Genomic DNA, 16,223 nt, shown 5'->3' on the forward strand with positions numbered 1-16,223 from the left:
TTTGATGGGTGCGAAATGCGAAAACATCCGTGTACTTAAATTTAGCAGCGTGTTAAAGAACCCCAGGTGGTCCAAATTTTCGGAGTCCCCACTACAGCGTGCCTCATAATCAGAAAGTGGATTTGGCACGTAAAACCCCATAATTTAATTTATATTTATGTAATTTTTAAAATGCAAAAAATACCTGTGTCCCGTGCATTGAAGCACCTTAAAGATACCAAAGCTGTCAAAATTATTTCGAATACCCCACTACGGCGTGTGTCAGAATCAGTTCGTGGCTTTGGCACATGAAACAACCGGAGTTCTTTTCAATCGCACTTTCTGTGTTTATCAGGCCTTATTCTTGCTCTCACGTCGGGAACACCAGTGACGCAGCGATGCAGTCATGATAGGATCGGGTGCTTCTCTCGTAAACAGCTAGAAGAACCATTCACCTGACGCTAGATGGCGCTTGTGACGCCGCCGCCGTTGTTAACGCCCCCCTCTCGCGCCACAATAAAATGAAGTGCTGACGGTCAGGCTTGCGTCTTCGTTCCCTGATCTGTTTTGCGTGAAGGATTGTCTGAATTTTTCATTCCATCGACATGGTTGCTACTCTCTACAGCGTTCCCGCAAGTACTTCCTGCATCTTCGTGCGTTCACTAGCAAGGCACATTGGCTTCGATCTAACTGTCAAGCACCTGGACTTCACTAAGAACGAGCACCTCGCCGAGGATTACCTGAAGGTCTGTAGCCCTTCCGCTGTTGTTACTGTTTCCAGCTTATATTTCTCCCCGTTTCTTCTTTCAATTTCACATTTAATCGACTTCGCGGACTTGTATATTCAGTATGGCAAAGCCCCGATCTTGTTGCGAATCTCCACCTTCCGTTTTTACCGGAGGTTTAGTGTACAAATGCCGTTGCAATTCTGCACGTTCATGCAGCCTTCGGCTCGGATTTCTGTGAATGTTGAAAGTTTCAATCGTTTAAAGGCAAATGTGACCGCGCAGAGCAGTCAAGGTTACGCGCACGTACAACACATGCGCAGGCTTTTCGGGTACCACAGCTGGGCGGCATCTTGCCGAATGCCACGCGCTCTCGTGTTCACCCTAATCATAGCTGCTGCATGCGGTTGTAGGCTAGCTAGTATACTCTTGGCAACATCATGCCTGATCATCGTATCGCTCTCATGCGAATAGCTTCATAAACTCCTGGCTACGTCTGGTTCATCGAGTTTCACTGTTGGTCTTAAACCTTCGTTGTTGTTTCGCTTCGTTTTTGTGGCCCGCAGTCTCGCCCAAGCGCCGTTTCTGTCGATTTATAATCGGGCTGATTATTGTTCTGTTCGGACCCAAATACTGCTTGCGTCTTCAGCGAACCTTCTACACCTGTCTTTATTGCCGATACCTTCCCGCCTTTGTTTTCAGTTTTGTCCCCTGCGCATCTCGGTGATTTAAGCGGAGTAACCGAACCGCATAGCGGCTGGCTCTTTTTGGCCACCGGTGGGCTCTTGTGCTCGCTGGAACGACAATTTTCGTCATGATGCGTCGCGAAGGTTCCCGCTTCAATCTTGCGCCACAGTGCGCATCAGCTCTGTGTCTCCACCAGTGGCGCGAACATTGCCAGCTCCCACGCGCTCCGAATATCGAGTTTCTCGCTGATACTGCTGCCTCAGCACCCACGTCACCAATACGCTGCTCAGTCGCCTTCTACACACCACGACCGTCTTTTCAGGTCTCCTACTCTTGCTCACTTGCAAGATTTTTTGTTCCAGAATGGCAGCTCAATTCTTGTCGCTTGCTCCACTGATGCAAAATCGGCAGTAAGTGTTCACACTGTGAGCGCAGTACGTGCAATTCAGTCCACTTGCCATGAACCACTGTACCAGCTAGGACTTTTCCGCATGACACTTCCCGGGAACATGCCATGTCGTCACTCGGGTCCGCAGTACCACCAGTCATGCATCTGCTCTAATCCGTTCAATATCGCTTCTTGCCACATTTCGGGTTCTGCGTTCTTGGCCGTATACTTTTCTTTTTTTTTTTCGATGGCCATATGTCAGCCCTACGTGATCCCTTCACACCTTCGATCTTCCAATGGACTCGTTGTGTGACTTCTTTGCCATCCCCTTCGACCTGTCATCCCGATTGCTGCTATTTTCCCAAAGTTTTCGCGTGCACTGACCTTGCCCTTTTCTTGCAGCTTAACCCCTTTCACAACGTACCCACCCTCGACGATGGAGGCTTCGTCGTTTACGAGAGGTAGCTTAATCCTTGCTATTTCCCATTCCCCTTTCCTTGCTTTCCAACGCAGTGTCGTTCAGTTCCTAACTTCCACTCTTCTCTTCACAGCACCACCATCGCCTACTACATGCTGCGCAAGCACGCTCCTGAGTGTGACTTGTACCCCAGAAGCCTTGAACTCCGAACTCGTGTTGACCAAGTTCTCGCCACCGTCGCCACCACCATTCAGCCCAAGCATTTCTCCTTCCTCGTGAGCACTTAACACATTTCCGCGCTGCTCTTTCCCGTTGTTTCTAAGCAAGCGACAGGGCGCTTTTCTCGATACTAGCCTACTGCACTTGTTTCAGCTAACTTCAGCTCGTCAAAACGTGCTTGACTCTCCGTTGCCTAGTGACCATACATGTACAACTACGGCACCAACAGTATTTCCTGCCGATCTGCGATGTATTGAACGTTCGAGGGCCTAAATTGTCTCGCCCTCTCCCACTATGATTTGACAGCCTACGTCGGGTTATTCTGCGGCGTCTTCCTTTCGTTTTATTCTTCCCACTTTATCTATAGGACTTCTTTGCAGGTTCGCCGGTAAGTATGACTGCTATTGCCCAGCTCTGACCACTGACGGAACTGCCGCTTTACGTTGCTCTGGAGCAACTCCGCTAATCTCGTTCTTTCGCTTCTGATTCAGAGCTTCCTTCTCGTCTTTTTAACTCCGCATGCCTCCCTGTATTGCCCCCCCCCCCTTTTTTTTGACATTCTCGCTTATTCTGATAGCGTCCACCATGCCGCTTATCCTTTCTGCTTCACTGCAGCGTGATACCTTCTGTGAAAACCTGAAGCCGACTGAAGGAAACATGGCTGCTTACGAGGAAGGCGTTCTAAAAAGGCTGGAGCTCCTCATTGGTGCAGGACCATTCTCTCTGGGTGACACACTCACATTAGGCGATCTCTTCATCGCCTCCAATCTGGCTGTGGCTCTGGTAAGCATTACACGCACCGCATTGTAGACTTCGAAGTTTTCAAAGGCGTTTCATGCCATCACCATGAGGTGGCCTTTCGCGATATTTGCTATGCAATTACGTCACGGCCACCTCTTCACATTCTCTACGTACTTCATCGCGTGTCCACTTCTAAAGGCCGAAAGTTGTCATACCAACTAGCCACGCTTAAGTCCCTTTTGAACATTATTTCGTACTTCACGCTGCGTACTTACTTGCCTTCCACTTACCCAAGTGAACCGTTCTGTATGCAGCGCTATCGCGACCCTCTTGTCTTTTCTCCTATATTTTCCAGAATACTGCAGCGGACCCTGTGAAGTTCACGACTCTTGTCGACTACTACGAGCGAGTCAAGGCAGCCCTTCCGTACTTCGAAGAAATTTGCGAGCCTGCCATCGCTTTCATCAAGGAGCGTTGGGCTCAACTGAAGTAATCTTTTCTGTCGTGCAGATATGCCCTCGTTAATAAACCAATCCAACCATTTCCCTGGCACCTCTCCACTCTATCGTTGACTACGAGACCTCTTTACACCACTCCTGCCCTATCCTGGAAGCTAACGGCTTCTTCTCCTACCTGCGGGAGAACTAGTTATTGAATCGCCATGCACTCAGCTGCTTTGATTTCCATTTCGTAAACTCGCTTATAACGAACCCAACAGTTTGTCACGGAACTAGCGCCCAGTTTTCCGCGATGCTGTGCTGGCAAAGTATCGTGACGCCCGTCTAAAACAAATACAAGCACCCGCTGGGTATGAATGCACGTCGCAATGCAGTATGGAGACTTGATAAATTCAACACGTGGTCCTGTCGCCATGTTTTCTGCGCTAAGCTGTCATTGCGAATGTTGGCCTCGCCGGCTAAATTGTAAACATAGCAAGCAGGCAACGCGCAAGGCCACCGGAGCATTCTGCGCATGCAGTATGATGCCTTATTTTTCATGTCAACCTTCATATAGCCGACGTTCTCTCGCTAACGCAAGTCGTCGACTAAATCTGCACCGCCCTATCGAGATGGCGTTCGGACAAGTTCATGATACAAGCAACTTAGCGCCGAAACTACGAAGGGAAAGTGGAGACAAGCGCTTCTCGTGTCTCATATTGTCCCACGTCCTTTCTGATCTGTTACTTGCATCACGATGAACAACCAACATACCCAAGCCTATTCCCCTTCTGGGGCAATTTCGGCTTTCTAAAAATGTATAGGGTTTTCCGTGGCTAAACCATGGTCTGATTATCAGGTACGCCTTTGTGAGGGACTAAATGTATTTTCATCGCCTTGTTTAACGTGCACTTCAACTTAAGTACGGTTAAATCTAGGTACATGAGCATTATGCTCCCCCCCACTGCTGCCACCGGGATTGGATTGAACCCTCAACTTCGCGCTCAGCAGCGCAACGTCATAGCCACTGGGCTACCACGGCGGGTTTCGCACTACAATTGCTGTCAATGCATACTTTTTGACCTTTGGCGGTGGCGAGATTACCCTCTGCACGATAATCTTGCCCCTGTTTTCTGGCTTGTGCTATCCTGATCGGGCGATGCTTTGCCGCTTCCACAGCAGCGCAATTAAGCAGAGGAAACTTTCTTTAACGACCACGTCTACTCATGCAAGGCTTAACTTTGGGCAGCAAAGAAAGTGTTTCTTTGAGATCAGAAATGGAACGGTGATATCGTGACTACCTAACGCTTCCGTAAATGTTTGCTTCCCCCTTGTGCTATGCTACATTAGGCTGGCGCTGCTGTGAGTGTGGAAAGTTTGTATTCAGAGTACCTTTGTCATCCAAAAAAGTTATACAAGTCTTGGAATCTACAAGGAGCCAATAATCAAACGCTTTAAATTGGCTCATACCCGCCGCGTTGGTTTAGCGGCTATGGCTCTTGTCCAGGACCAGATGGAATTACATACTCCGCGATTTGTCATCATGGAGTAGAAGCTCGAGAAATTCTCCTGATGCTATGCAACTCTACGTGGGAAACAGCAACTGTGACTGGCCACGGAAGTGCAGTCGTCTTGTGGCTTTACTAAAACCTGTGAAATGACCACATGATCTTTCAGATTATTGTCCATTAGCATTGACAAGCTGTGTCGGTAAAGTGATGGAGCGGATGGTACTGAACAGACTGGACTGGCTACTCGAGAAAAGTGGTGGATTTCCTGATTTTAGCAAAGGATTTCCCTCATTACTACTTAGGGACATCAACACTAGTTCGGGATTTTTGCATCCCACGGAGATATGCCCCGTTGTAGCACACTACTGGTTTCTTCGCCTCGAAAGCTTCTTTTTCTTTTGCCTTTCTGCCCTCTGTTCGGGTGACTGCTCCTTTGCCTTGCTGTTCTCTTCACTAATTTTCACCGAATCTGACCTTCCCTTTGATTTATACCGACTCGACTTTGACCATCGCTTTGGCTTGTCGGGTCTGTATTTATTCCTCTCCTTCTTATGAGCTTCGTCGCCTTCGAATGCACGGCGCGTTACGTACTCTCAGCGAGATCGGCGGCTCTCGTGATAGTGTCTACGCCTGACCTATCCTGAACCCAATACTTGATGTTTACTGGCAGCCGGCGGTAGACTTGTTCTAAAACAACGGACTGCATTGTCTTTTCGGCATCGCCGAGTGCACCTTCTTCTCTGAGCCATTCTTTCAGGTTCACCTCCAAGGCGTATGCAAAATCTGAGTACGACTCACTTTTGGTCTTTTCGACCTCCCTGAATTTTCGCCTGAATTCTGATAATCTATACTTATTTATGGTATGGTATTCCTTATGCGATGGCGCACACCCACTGTGGGGGATTGGCCAAGGTTTGGGTGAAATTAGGCAATGTTTATTAAATACTAAAATTGGTCAAGGTAACTGGAGAAAACGAACGAAAATAACATGTTTAAGAATTCAAGACAATCTCTTTGTAGCAACTGCAAATTCCTCCACGCTTGAGCAAATATCCCTGTGGCACTTTCCAAGAGAGGAGGCTCCTCTCTTCACTTTGACTTCATCGAAGTCTTCTGCTTCTTCTTTCCCATGCGGGCAATGATATCAGCTACCTCACGCGGCAGTAACGCAATCAAGCGTTACGGCTACGCATTTCTCGCAAATTTTGCGTTCTCACACATGCGCTCAAATTGTACCAGAAAAGACCAATGTCACCCCCCACCCTACTGCGTAGGGTGCCATCAAGTCTGTCGTTCTGCGCTCGCTTTCGCGTGCCTCTGCGCTAGGTCTTTCAGTATTTTGAGCTTTCAGGAGCTCAATCTCTAGGCGCTTCATTTCGAGGTCGCGCTCTTCTTTGGCCGCACGTGCTGCCCGCTCGCGCTCTTCTTTTTCGTCTAGGCGCTTACGCTATTCCTTTCCTTCTAGGCGCTTACGCTCTTCTTCTTTATCTGCAATTCTCTCTAGGCATTCCTTCAGTTCATCGTCGCCTGCCCCGGTCGCTTCGATCGCCTCTATGTTCTGCGGCTTTCTCTTTGATTCAGTAATTTGGAGGTTCAACTCTCTCGCCAAGCTCAACAATTCCGGCTTCTTTAGTGCCTTCAAGTTCATGGCTGCCCTTAGTGTTGCTAACTCGTCACTCTATAACAACCTCGTTATAGACTTCTGTCGACGGTTAAAGAAAATCACTGCTCTGTACTTCTACAAAAAAAATACCTAAAGCCAAGTGATATAATAGTGGAGAAAAGCCATGCGCTCACCGTATGCGGTCATGCATTCTGACACCTTCCTTCCGAACGTTGTCACCAGGACGAATAGGAGAAGATCTCGTAGATGTCGTCCAAAGTTGGGGTCTCCAGGGTTGCGTATCCCAATCGCTGGCAACCAGTTGTTGCAACGCCTGTTTATCGAAGCTCGACTGACGTACTATTGGGTAGCGTGGCGTTGTCGGCGGGCTGCAGGCATCCGGTAGACCATGGCGACCACGCAAGGATGAGACGATTTCTAGTGCAAAACTTGCACGGTTTATTCAATGGTTGTTGAAAGATGAGAAGAAGAGGATGAAATGTAAAAGAGTACTTCGCGGGGCCGCTTAAATAGGCCCTCTAAAGTCGTAGGTGGGATCTTGCTTACGTCAACGTCAGGTGACATGCACTGAGTTCCATGGTGCTTGGCGACGGCACCCCCTCATCCGGCGACCTTTACTAGCCCGCCTCCGCAGGCGGCAACCCGCAGGTCCGGGATAGTAGACGCTTATCCTTTCTTCTAGGCGACGTTGGTTCGCGGAAAGGGCGTCTAGTTGAGGAAGGGCGACTGATACATTATCCCAGTTGACGTCTTTACGAGTGCTCCCCCGCTGGCGGCAGCCCGCGGTCCTGGGAATAGTAGACAGCTGATCACTTCTCTTTCGCACGTTGCTGGTTCACCGAAAGGGTGTCTCGTTGTGGATAGGCAGCTGATCCATGGTCCCAGCTGTGGTTGTAAGTCCTCGTCGTGGCTTGATCCTTTCTTCTAGGTGACGTTGGTTCGCGAAAGTTCTGTAGAGCTTGACAGTTCCAGGAAAGGGTCCCTCTAAAGTCGCACGCACACAAAGGGGCCTGTAAGCACTGCGGGCTGCCAGCCAGACCGGCAACCCCTCGAGACAACCACAACATATTGGGAATTCACGCTTCGTTTCGATGAGGCATGGTGGTCGAGCATCATTTTTGCACGGGGTGCTACACGCCAACCGTAACAACGGCGAAGTACTTGCGCCGTAGAGGCCTGCAACTCTCAGTAACTAAGTGTGCAGTGTTGTTATTCACGCGTAGAACAATGTCATAATATCCAATCGTTGTCGATGGAACGGCGGTCCCTTTAGTCACCCACCACAGATTTCATCGTGTGATAATAGACCGCATTCTTTCTTGGACAAAACATGTTTCTGCGCATAAGGCTAAACTGGCCAACTTCATAACGTTCTTCTTGCAATATCTGGACTGAGATTGGGCCCCTCTGAACGAAGTTTCCTCGAAGTGTACCAGGCACTTTTTGCGGGCTACATAAGGTAAAGCATGCCTGTGTTGTCTAACATGGGATCATCTTGTATGCGCACGCTGGAGAGCCTTCAGGCACAATCACTGCGGGTATGCCTTGGCTTGCCACGCTGCACGTCATCTAATGGCTTAAAAGCGAAAGCACGGGCTTGTCCAATCGACATATAAAGATCTTGCGAACCTGTGCTAACCGATCTTCGTCTGCTGACCGAACACTCACACCATCATCTGTCAACACTTTCAAGAACCAACTTTGACTGTGCTTTTTCTAAAGCAATCGCATGTCACTCAAGCAATATACCTGCAAGGTTTCAGGCCATCGACATACCGGAGACGCCTCCATGGACTTTGCCGAGACCACTACTCAGGGTTCAGATACCCGGAATTATGAAGAAATCCCACGTTTTTTCCATTGACTTGAAACAGATCACCCTGTCCCATGTATTTACATTATATTGCGAGACTGTACAAGTATATACCAATGGTTTGGTCACACCGTCTGCCACGACGGCTGCATTTGTCATCCCACAACTTGGAATTACTCGGCGATTTGAATTAAAACACAAATCGACATGTGCGGCTGCGGAATTTGCGGGAACACAGGAGGCTCTCCGTTTTATGAGTACGCAGACACCTCATAAATGGGCGGTGTTCTGCGATGCCAAATCAGCGCTACAGGTTCTAAAATGCTTTTTAAAGAAAGCACCACATTACGTTCTTGTGCTGGAAATCACCGAACCTCATCACAGTGCCAAGTTAGGTGGCCATGTGATCACTTTTCAATGGGCGACTAGTCATTGTGGTGTGATTAGCAATGAACTCGCTGACAGTGAGGAAAGATCGGCTTCCTCTTATGAAGTACGGATTGCCTACTCGCGACCTGACACCAATTCTATGATCAAGGCACTCCTGCAGGACCTTACAAAGGCATGCGGAACCCACGGTGACATCATCCACAGACGCTTATATATGAATGACCCAAACGGCAAATTCTGATTGCCCTCGAAGGTTACGCAGAGCAAAACATCATTGCTACTCAGGATTCGGCTCAGCGTTGCTTTCACCCCTCGCTACGCGCACTTCATTGGCCAGTCAAACAGCCCTAATTGTGAACACTGCCAGATGCAAGAAACGCTGGAACACATACTGTGCGATTGCCCAGCATATAATATGCTGGAGCGAAGGACGTTGGAAAGTTCCCTAGCCAGCGTTGGCAGGCAACCACTGTCGGAGGACGCTATTCTCGGCCCATGGCCTGACACTGCAACTTAAATGCGGGCAAGTAAGCCGTTGCTGAAGTTTCTGCAGGGCACCAAGCTAGATGAGCGGCTCTACCAGGGCGACTGTCTCATATACATAAGCACTCACCACTTCTCTTATCATCGCCCCCCATCCCAGTAGTTTCACTCCCCTTCCCTCTTCCTCAGTGTAGTGTAGCAGACTAGAGCGCACTAGCTCTCGTCGACCTCTCTGTCCTTCCTATCAATAAATTCTAATATCTTGTAGCGTCTGTGGCGTTGTGCTGCTAAGCATGAGGTGGCGGAATCAAATCCCGGCCACCGCGGCCGCATTTCGATTGGGGTGAAATTCAAAGGCGCCCGTGTCCCGTTCATTGGAGGCACGTCAAAGAATCGTCTGGTGGTCAAAATTAATCCGGACTCCTCCTACTACGGCGTGTCTCACAATCAAATCATTGTTTTGGCATGCAATAAGCCTGAATTCCATTCAAATTGGCTCATTTCATTCCTGCGTCTTTGGCGTAAAGGAACAGGCCACGCGCGCATATGCTCTCGCGCCACAGTGCTACGAGATGTGACACATGTGGCGATCATGTCAGAGCTAGTTCGGAAGGTTAATGTATTTCGTAGCGAAGCTTCCATAGAAACCCATACCTTCGAAACATGGCGGCTGATGGGCGGTTCATGTGGCTTAGCACCATCTGCGTGACGAGGGAGCACTTCCGGCAGAAGAAAAAATAAAGTGACTCCATATCCGCTTAAAACAGAAGCGACGTCACTTTTGATGTCAAAGGCGCAAAACTTGTTTTGGTGGCCTGCCATTATAGATTTATTCCCGAATGTCCCGGAACTCGAGTCGATGGCCATTTTGACCCTTCAGCGCGGAAAGCGATGCAGCAAACCATCACTCGTACGGTTGTTGGAATCGCAGGCCTGTACGAGCATCGTTTCTTTGCAGGCCGACGAAAACTTTGGGTTTAGAGTGCTGGTCACCAACGCCGTCGGCCAGCGCAGTCACAGGGAAATAGCCAAGGTTAGCAATTGTTTGGCGGCCGTCGCTCACTACTTTTGGCTGAAGACGTTAAGAAACGACGAAACCACCCGCGCCACTACAATTCAGACAATCGTTACTAGCAAAGCAAGCCAGTTTGTGAGGTGGTCGTATTGTAACAGGCGAACTTTACGGGCGCGCCTTTCTGCACACTACAAGAGCTGTATTGCATTGGAAGTGATAGCAGCGCTGAAAAAGGCATTTATTGATAAGGATAGTGTAAGATATAGTTGCCTTTTGTTTTCTCGCCGCGCGTATAGAAAATTCACTATGGATATTATTGTCGTTGAACGGACCAAACTATGGGGCTTAAATTAAAATAAAACCGCTATTTCTTTCTTAGTGTTTGTTCCCGCCTCTCATAATCGCGCTTCAATCGCGGCTCCCAGAACTACCCTTGCTGATCTCGATAGCAACTGCTTTTGAACAGCATTTCGCCCGAATAATCGCGACCTGTTTGGACTGGCCTTTTAGTTGGCGTTGGCTCGGTAGAAGTGCAGTTGCGATTGTGGTTTTGATGGTTTCTGCATTGGGCTCCTGTGCTTTGGAAGAGAGGTTTGATCACACCACGGGGGTACGTGGAGTATATGCTATTCGGCAAGGCAGCAGCGGCAGCCACGACCAGGGAAGTCTCGGAGCTTCGCTCAAAGCAAATAGCTTTGCACTCATGGAAATTACATTTATGAGGGAGCTCATTTCCAAATATGTGGTCAAGTGGCACGCACTTTTCTTTTAAACCATGAACAACAGTTGTGAGCTTGAAAATACTACCGCACATCTGTCAAGGCTTGTCAGCCGTTCACCGTGGGCGCGATGTCGTCTACGGGGTATACAAGCCGATTTGTCGTTCCGTTCTCAAGCGAAGACAATGAGGTGGTTAGAGTCAGGCGAAAAAAAAAAGATTTTCATCGACTAAGCACGATGCACGAATAAAAAAAAACGACACGAGAGGACTAACAAACATGCACTTTATATATATATAAATGATGGCGACAAAATAAATACAACTTACCATTAACATTTGATGTAAAAATTAACACTACAATAATGCACTTAACCGTGGTCCACTAAAACAGAGTTCAAAAGAAAAAAATGATGGCACACCCATGGCCGGGCAGCTGTACCAAGTCCATTAACCGTGGAGCCGACGGCAGAGCTTTCCCGAAGAACGCTGGCAAGCCGTTCTTATTGCGGTGGATGCGATTGCTGCGCTGGGTTTTGCGGGAGTCTAGATCTGACGACTTCCTTTGAGCAGTTAGAGTTAACTTGAGGGCAACTACCGTGAGCTTCGTTGCAGACGTTGGTTTGTCGTCTCTTGCGTCCACTAGTCACTCGGAGTTCAGACGCGGCTGGGTGCCCCAGGCGATACTGAATGGCACTAGCTGCTTGGTGTTTCTTAGCAGATTATAGGCTCAGCTTCTAGACTGCTTAGCTTGGACTGAAGCCTACATTTAAATAATTTCTCTTTTGTTTAGTTCTCTGGGTCGGGGAACGGCGGATATCAGTGATGATCCAATCAAGTTCATCCATTTCTATTATGACTCCTCCCATGGTCATGGCAGCGGCCCTTGAATTAGGGGTGAGGGAACGGATGATTCCCCCCGGCTGTTAGACATCACGCCCTTGCATTGTACCCCAAAGACGCACACGCACATTCTTGAGTGTGTGGCGGACCTCTATTGTCCGGTGACAAACAGACTAAACAACGTCAGCCGGCCATACGGCGCCAAGTCCTCTGACAACACATACAGTGTTAGCAGTTCATGGACACGGGATCGCACCGAGACACCACACATTTCGGGGTGTTCGAAACACCTGCCGTCGTAGTACCTTCTCAAGGCACGCGCGGGACAGAAAATTCACAGGGGTTTGTAAAAAATACTCTCGGAACGTCAGGGTCGCGCCAACAACATACGAAAAATCTTTAAACCAGCATTCAACATTTAACGCCGCTTGCCCTAGTGGCCGGCAATACCCGTCTTGCGCGCCGGCTGCTATTCCCACGACCTTTTCGCGCCCGTTGATCGGGGCTTCGCCGACTCGAACAATGCCGCACCGGGACAATATCCTTATACTCCACAGTTGCCCTGTATATCTATTAGCTCTCATAGGTTAGGAAACAGGCTGCACGTGTCCATCTTGGGCTTAGCAAATAATCTTGTCTCTGGAAAACAATTTTCACCGGAAGAAAATGGCGCGGTGGTTGTGGGGCGAAGTTGAGCTGTAATACAGAAAGCTTCACGCCGGCTCACGCTAACAGTGCAATGCGCCGCCGTAGGAAAGAAGAGAAAGTTTTCTATTGAGGACGGAGGATCAAAGAGCTGCAGCCGGGGCCTTCGGCAACGACTTACCTAGGCCGAAAAGGTTGGAGCCTTACTAACACAAGCAACCCAGGAGTCGCTGTGTGCTCCTCGAAATGCTAGGCAGATGGCGCAGCAGCTCTAAAAGAAACGGACTGGGCACGGAAGAGGTGAGCTCAGGGAATCAAAGTCACTGGAGACTGCTAGTTCTTTTTCTTCTTGGAATTATCGTTTAGAGCGCAGCAATTAGCCTTGTGCGGCGAAGTAAAGTACGATACCATAAATTTAACTTACGTTATAGTATCTAGGTGTTTTGCGCCTTATGGAGATCTGTGCTCCAGGCATTTTTGTAGTTGGAAGTGATCACATTTTTATTGAAACTTCACCTGCGTTAATGCATGGGCAAGCCACACGTTATTGTATATTCAGTTTTTGACGAAAACCTTCGGCAGGTGATTTCGTAGCAGTAAATAATCCCCAGTTGAAGAAGGGCATCTCCAGTGTCAGAGAAAGAGCGTCATATCACCCCGCCCGACTCGTCCTGGTTTCTTCAACATTTTTTTCTTTCCCTACATCGAGCTTCTTATATAACTATTCTTTTTTAAATAACAGATTGAGTAAGGTTGACTGTGGTGGTATTTGCTAGCATCACTGGGGTACCGTCAACCGTCATTCTTCAGTAACTACTGAGGCATGTATGAACCATGCAGAAGATGGTGAATAAACATAAGGAAGGGAATGTCAACCCCAATGAGAATATCCGATTGCATGCATTTCGCTGAGGATAGAAACACGCCAGAATAAAATGTGAAAAGACATTACAAGATGAAAGTGTGGCTCCCATTCGAGAGGCGAAACAGAGAAACAGGCTTATATTGCTGGCGTGCGCATAAGCCAGCTGCCCGCACGAAGCGCGGCGTCTTCTGAGCTGTGAAAATGGTAAGGCCGGTATTGGGATGGTCCATTTTCTGTTCCGACAGGTCAAATTTCATTTTGCTAGTGAGTCAGGCTGAGAGCTCCTTGCTACTCCGTTTTTTTTCTAGATGGGATAAAGTGAATGGAACAGTGAAAATAACTCGAGGAAACGCTATAATCCAACCTGGTGAAACTGTCGGAGCTAATGCGAGGAAGACTCAGCTCCGGCAGCATTGCGTTTTGACTTAGTGAACGCTCATCGTGAAATTCCTGCGGAACCCGTCGACGTTCCGAACACGGCCATTACCACCCCTTTTGTCCTCTTCAAGTATATCAGGATGCCTTTTCGATTCCGCAACGCTACACCGACTTTTAAACGCACTATCAACGAGGCAACGCGAGGCCTTGACTTCCCGTTCGCCTACCTTGGTGATCCTGAGCATGAAACTCACCTGCGCGCCCTTGTCCAACTACTTGATGATTGTAACGAGGGCGCTCCAGGCTGTGGACAGCGCGCGGTGACAGCGAACCCTCGCAGTCCCAAGTCACGGTATGGGCAATGGCGGCAGACATAGCCGGGTTTTCCGCAGTAATGGCAGAGCGGGCGATGGTCGGGGGTGCGCCATATGTCGTCTTCCTCGCGTAGCTGCGCTGGGTGACGCGTTGGTGCGCTGGTGGCGGCAGCGGCGGAAGACGGAAATGCGGCATTACGGGGCCCTTGCGAAGTCGTGGAGGGGACCTCGACGGCGGGCGATCGGCGTATGTCATGTTTCTGGCTGGAGCTGTGGCGACGATGGTTGTGTTACCCCAAGTGGTCACTGGACCTCTTCTTTGACCACGTCTGTGATTGTGGCCACTTGAGGCTGGGACCTTGGGAAGAGGATCTGCAGTTCCTCGCGAACGACCACTCTGATGGTCTCTCGCATGTCGTCATTGCCGTGTGCTTGAACATCTGTGGAGTTTCGGCAGTTATACTGCCTTGTCCGCGATTTGAGCGTCTTCTCAATCGTTGTAGCTTCGGAAACAAATTCAGCAACTGTCCTGGGCGGGTTGCGTATCAATCCGGCGAAGATCTCCTGCTTCGCCCCACGCATGAGGAACCGAATTTTCATCTCCTCAGGTATATCCGTGTCGGCGTGGTGGAACAGTGAAGATTGAAATGTTCTCGTTTGGTAGTTGTACTGTGGCTTCTAGCATAGCTTCGGCCCTTTCCTTGCGCACGACTCTCGTAAAGGTCCGCAGGAAGCCCCTACGGAACAGGTCCCATGTTGTCAGTGTCGACTCCCGGTTCTCAAACCAGGTTCTGGCGGCGTCTTTGGAGAAGTATGCATGCCGCAGCTTGTCGTCTGAGCCTCAGTTGTTGAAAGTCGCCATTCATTTGTAGGTCTCCAGCCAGGATTCTGGGTCTTCAGCCGATGATCAGTGAAAGGTGGATGGGTCCCGAGGTTGTTGCAGCAGAATGGGGGACGCTGGGGCAGCCACTGAGGTTTTCTTTACCGCGATCTTCGTCATCTCAGGTAGAAGTCTGTGCTACGGGGGCAGCTGTTGCAGTCGGCGGCTTGTTGGATGATCCTGGACGACGTAGGTGTTGTCTTTGCGGTCCAGGCTTCAATCACGGCTTGTAGGGGCCGTTCGTTTCATGAACAAACTAGCACCTTCACCAGATGTCACGTGGTAGTGACGGTGAAGAAAGCAGCAAAACTGTGAATGGCGAAACTAGTGTTTTATTGGGCGAAGGTGCGCCCTCAAAAACAGGCTACACTCAAAGCAGAATGATAGCGGTGAACACTGTCTGCAATCGTCAAACATCACCAGCGGGTCAAGCGCGTCAGGTTTTATACGTGAGCCATCGAACGGTCTAGAGTAATCGCTGGTTCCCATGTGCCTTCCAGAAAGCTCTACGCCATTCGCGTTGCGCATACATGCAATCGGATGGCACAAGGTTCGGCGACAACAGACAGCGGATAGAACCATCGATAACATTCCACAAACTTCTGACACATGCAGGCGCATCGTGCGCTGAGCGATAACATTTGTTAGGCGATTAAACGCGGTGATTTCATAAACAAGTAGACGACTCAATGTTAATGAAGCGAGCACTTTAGGCTCCCTACTATATTTTAGTGAACGCCGTCTAAGAGTCAAAGCTCTGAATGGACGATACGCAGAAAAACGCGTGCATAGCCACGTTGTGCGTGTGTGTGTGTGTGCGTGTGTGCGTGCGTGCGTGCGTGTGTGTGCGTGCGTGTGCGTGCGTGCGTGCGTGCGTGCGTGTGCGTGTGAGTGTGTGCGTGCGTGCGTGCGTGTGCGTGTGAGTGCGTGCGTGCGTGTGTGCGTGTGAATGTGTGCGTGTGCGTGTGTGCGTGTGTGCGTGTGAATGTGTGCGTGTGCGTGCGTGCGTGCGTGCGTGTGTGTGTGTGTGTGTGTGTGTGTGTGTGTGTGTGTGTGTGTGTGTGTGTGTGTGTGTGTGTGTGTGTGTGTGTGTGTGTGTGTGTGTGTGTGTGTGTGTGTGTGTGTGTGTGTGTGTGTGTGTGTGTGTGTG

The 16,223-nt window shown here is 49.4% G+C and overlaps 1 protein-coding gene across 1 annotated transcript; it reads left to right on the plus strand.

Moving 5' to 3' along the window:
- The first annotated feature begins 481 nt into the window (after positions 1 to 481).
- LOC142566829 (glutathione S-transferase 2-like) lies at positions 482 to 3,700 on the plus strand. The gene is made up of 5 exons (XM_075677720.1): positions 482 to 725; positions 2,182 to 2,240; positions 2,331 to 2,472; positions 3,032 to 3,199; positions 3,513 to 3,700. The coding sequence occupies exons 1-5, from the start codon at positions 585 to 587 to the stop codon at positions 3,648 to 3,650; spliced, it is 648 nt and encodes a 215-aa protein (XP_075533835.1). The 5' UTR covers positions 482 to 584; the 3' UTR covers positions 3,651 to 3,700.
- Positions 3,701 to 16,223: the final 12,523 nt, after the last annotated feature.

Source organism: Dermacentor variabilis, unplaced genomic scaffold (assembly GCF_050947875.1).
Source record: "Dermacentor variabilis isolate Ectoservices unplaced genomic scaffold, ASM5094787v1 scaffold_13, whole genome shotgun sequence".
Taxonomy (NCBI): Eukaryota; Metazoa; Arthropoda; class Arachnida; order Ixodida; family Ixodidae; genus Dermacentor; species Dermacentor variabilis.

Bases quoted from the DNA above. Each gene is read 5' to 3' on its own strand.
- LOC142566829 (XM_075677720.1), top strand. From the start codon at position 585: ATGGTTGCTACTCTCTACAGCGTTCCCGCAAGTACTTCCTGCATCTTC. The intron at 2,241-2,330 runs GTAGCTTAATCC...TTCTCTTCACAG, and splicing joins GGCTTCGTCGTTTACGAGAG to CACCACCATCGCCTACTACA. The intron at 2,473-3,031 runs GTGAGCACTTAA...GCTTCACTGCAG, and splicing joins CCAAGCATTTCTCCTTCCTC to CGTGATACCTTCTGTGAAAA.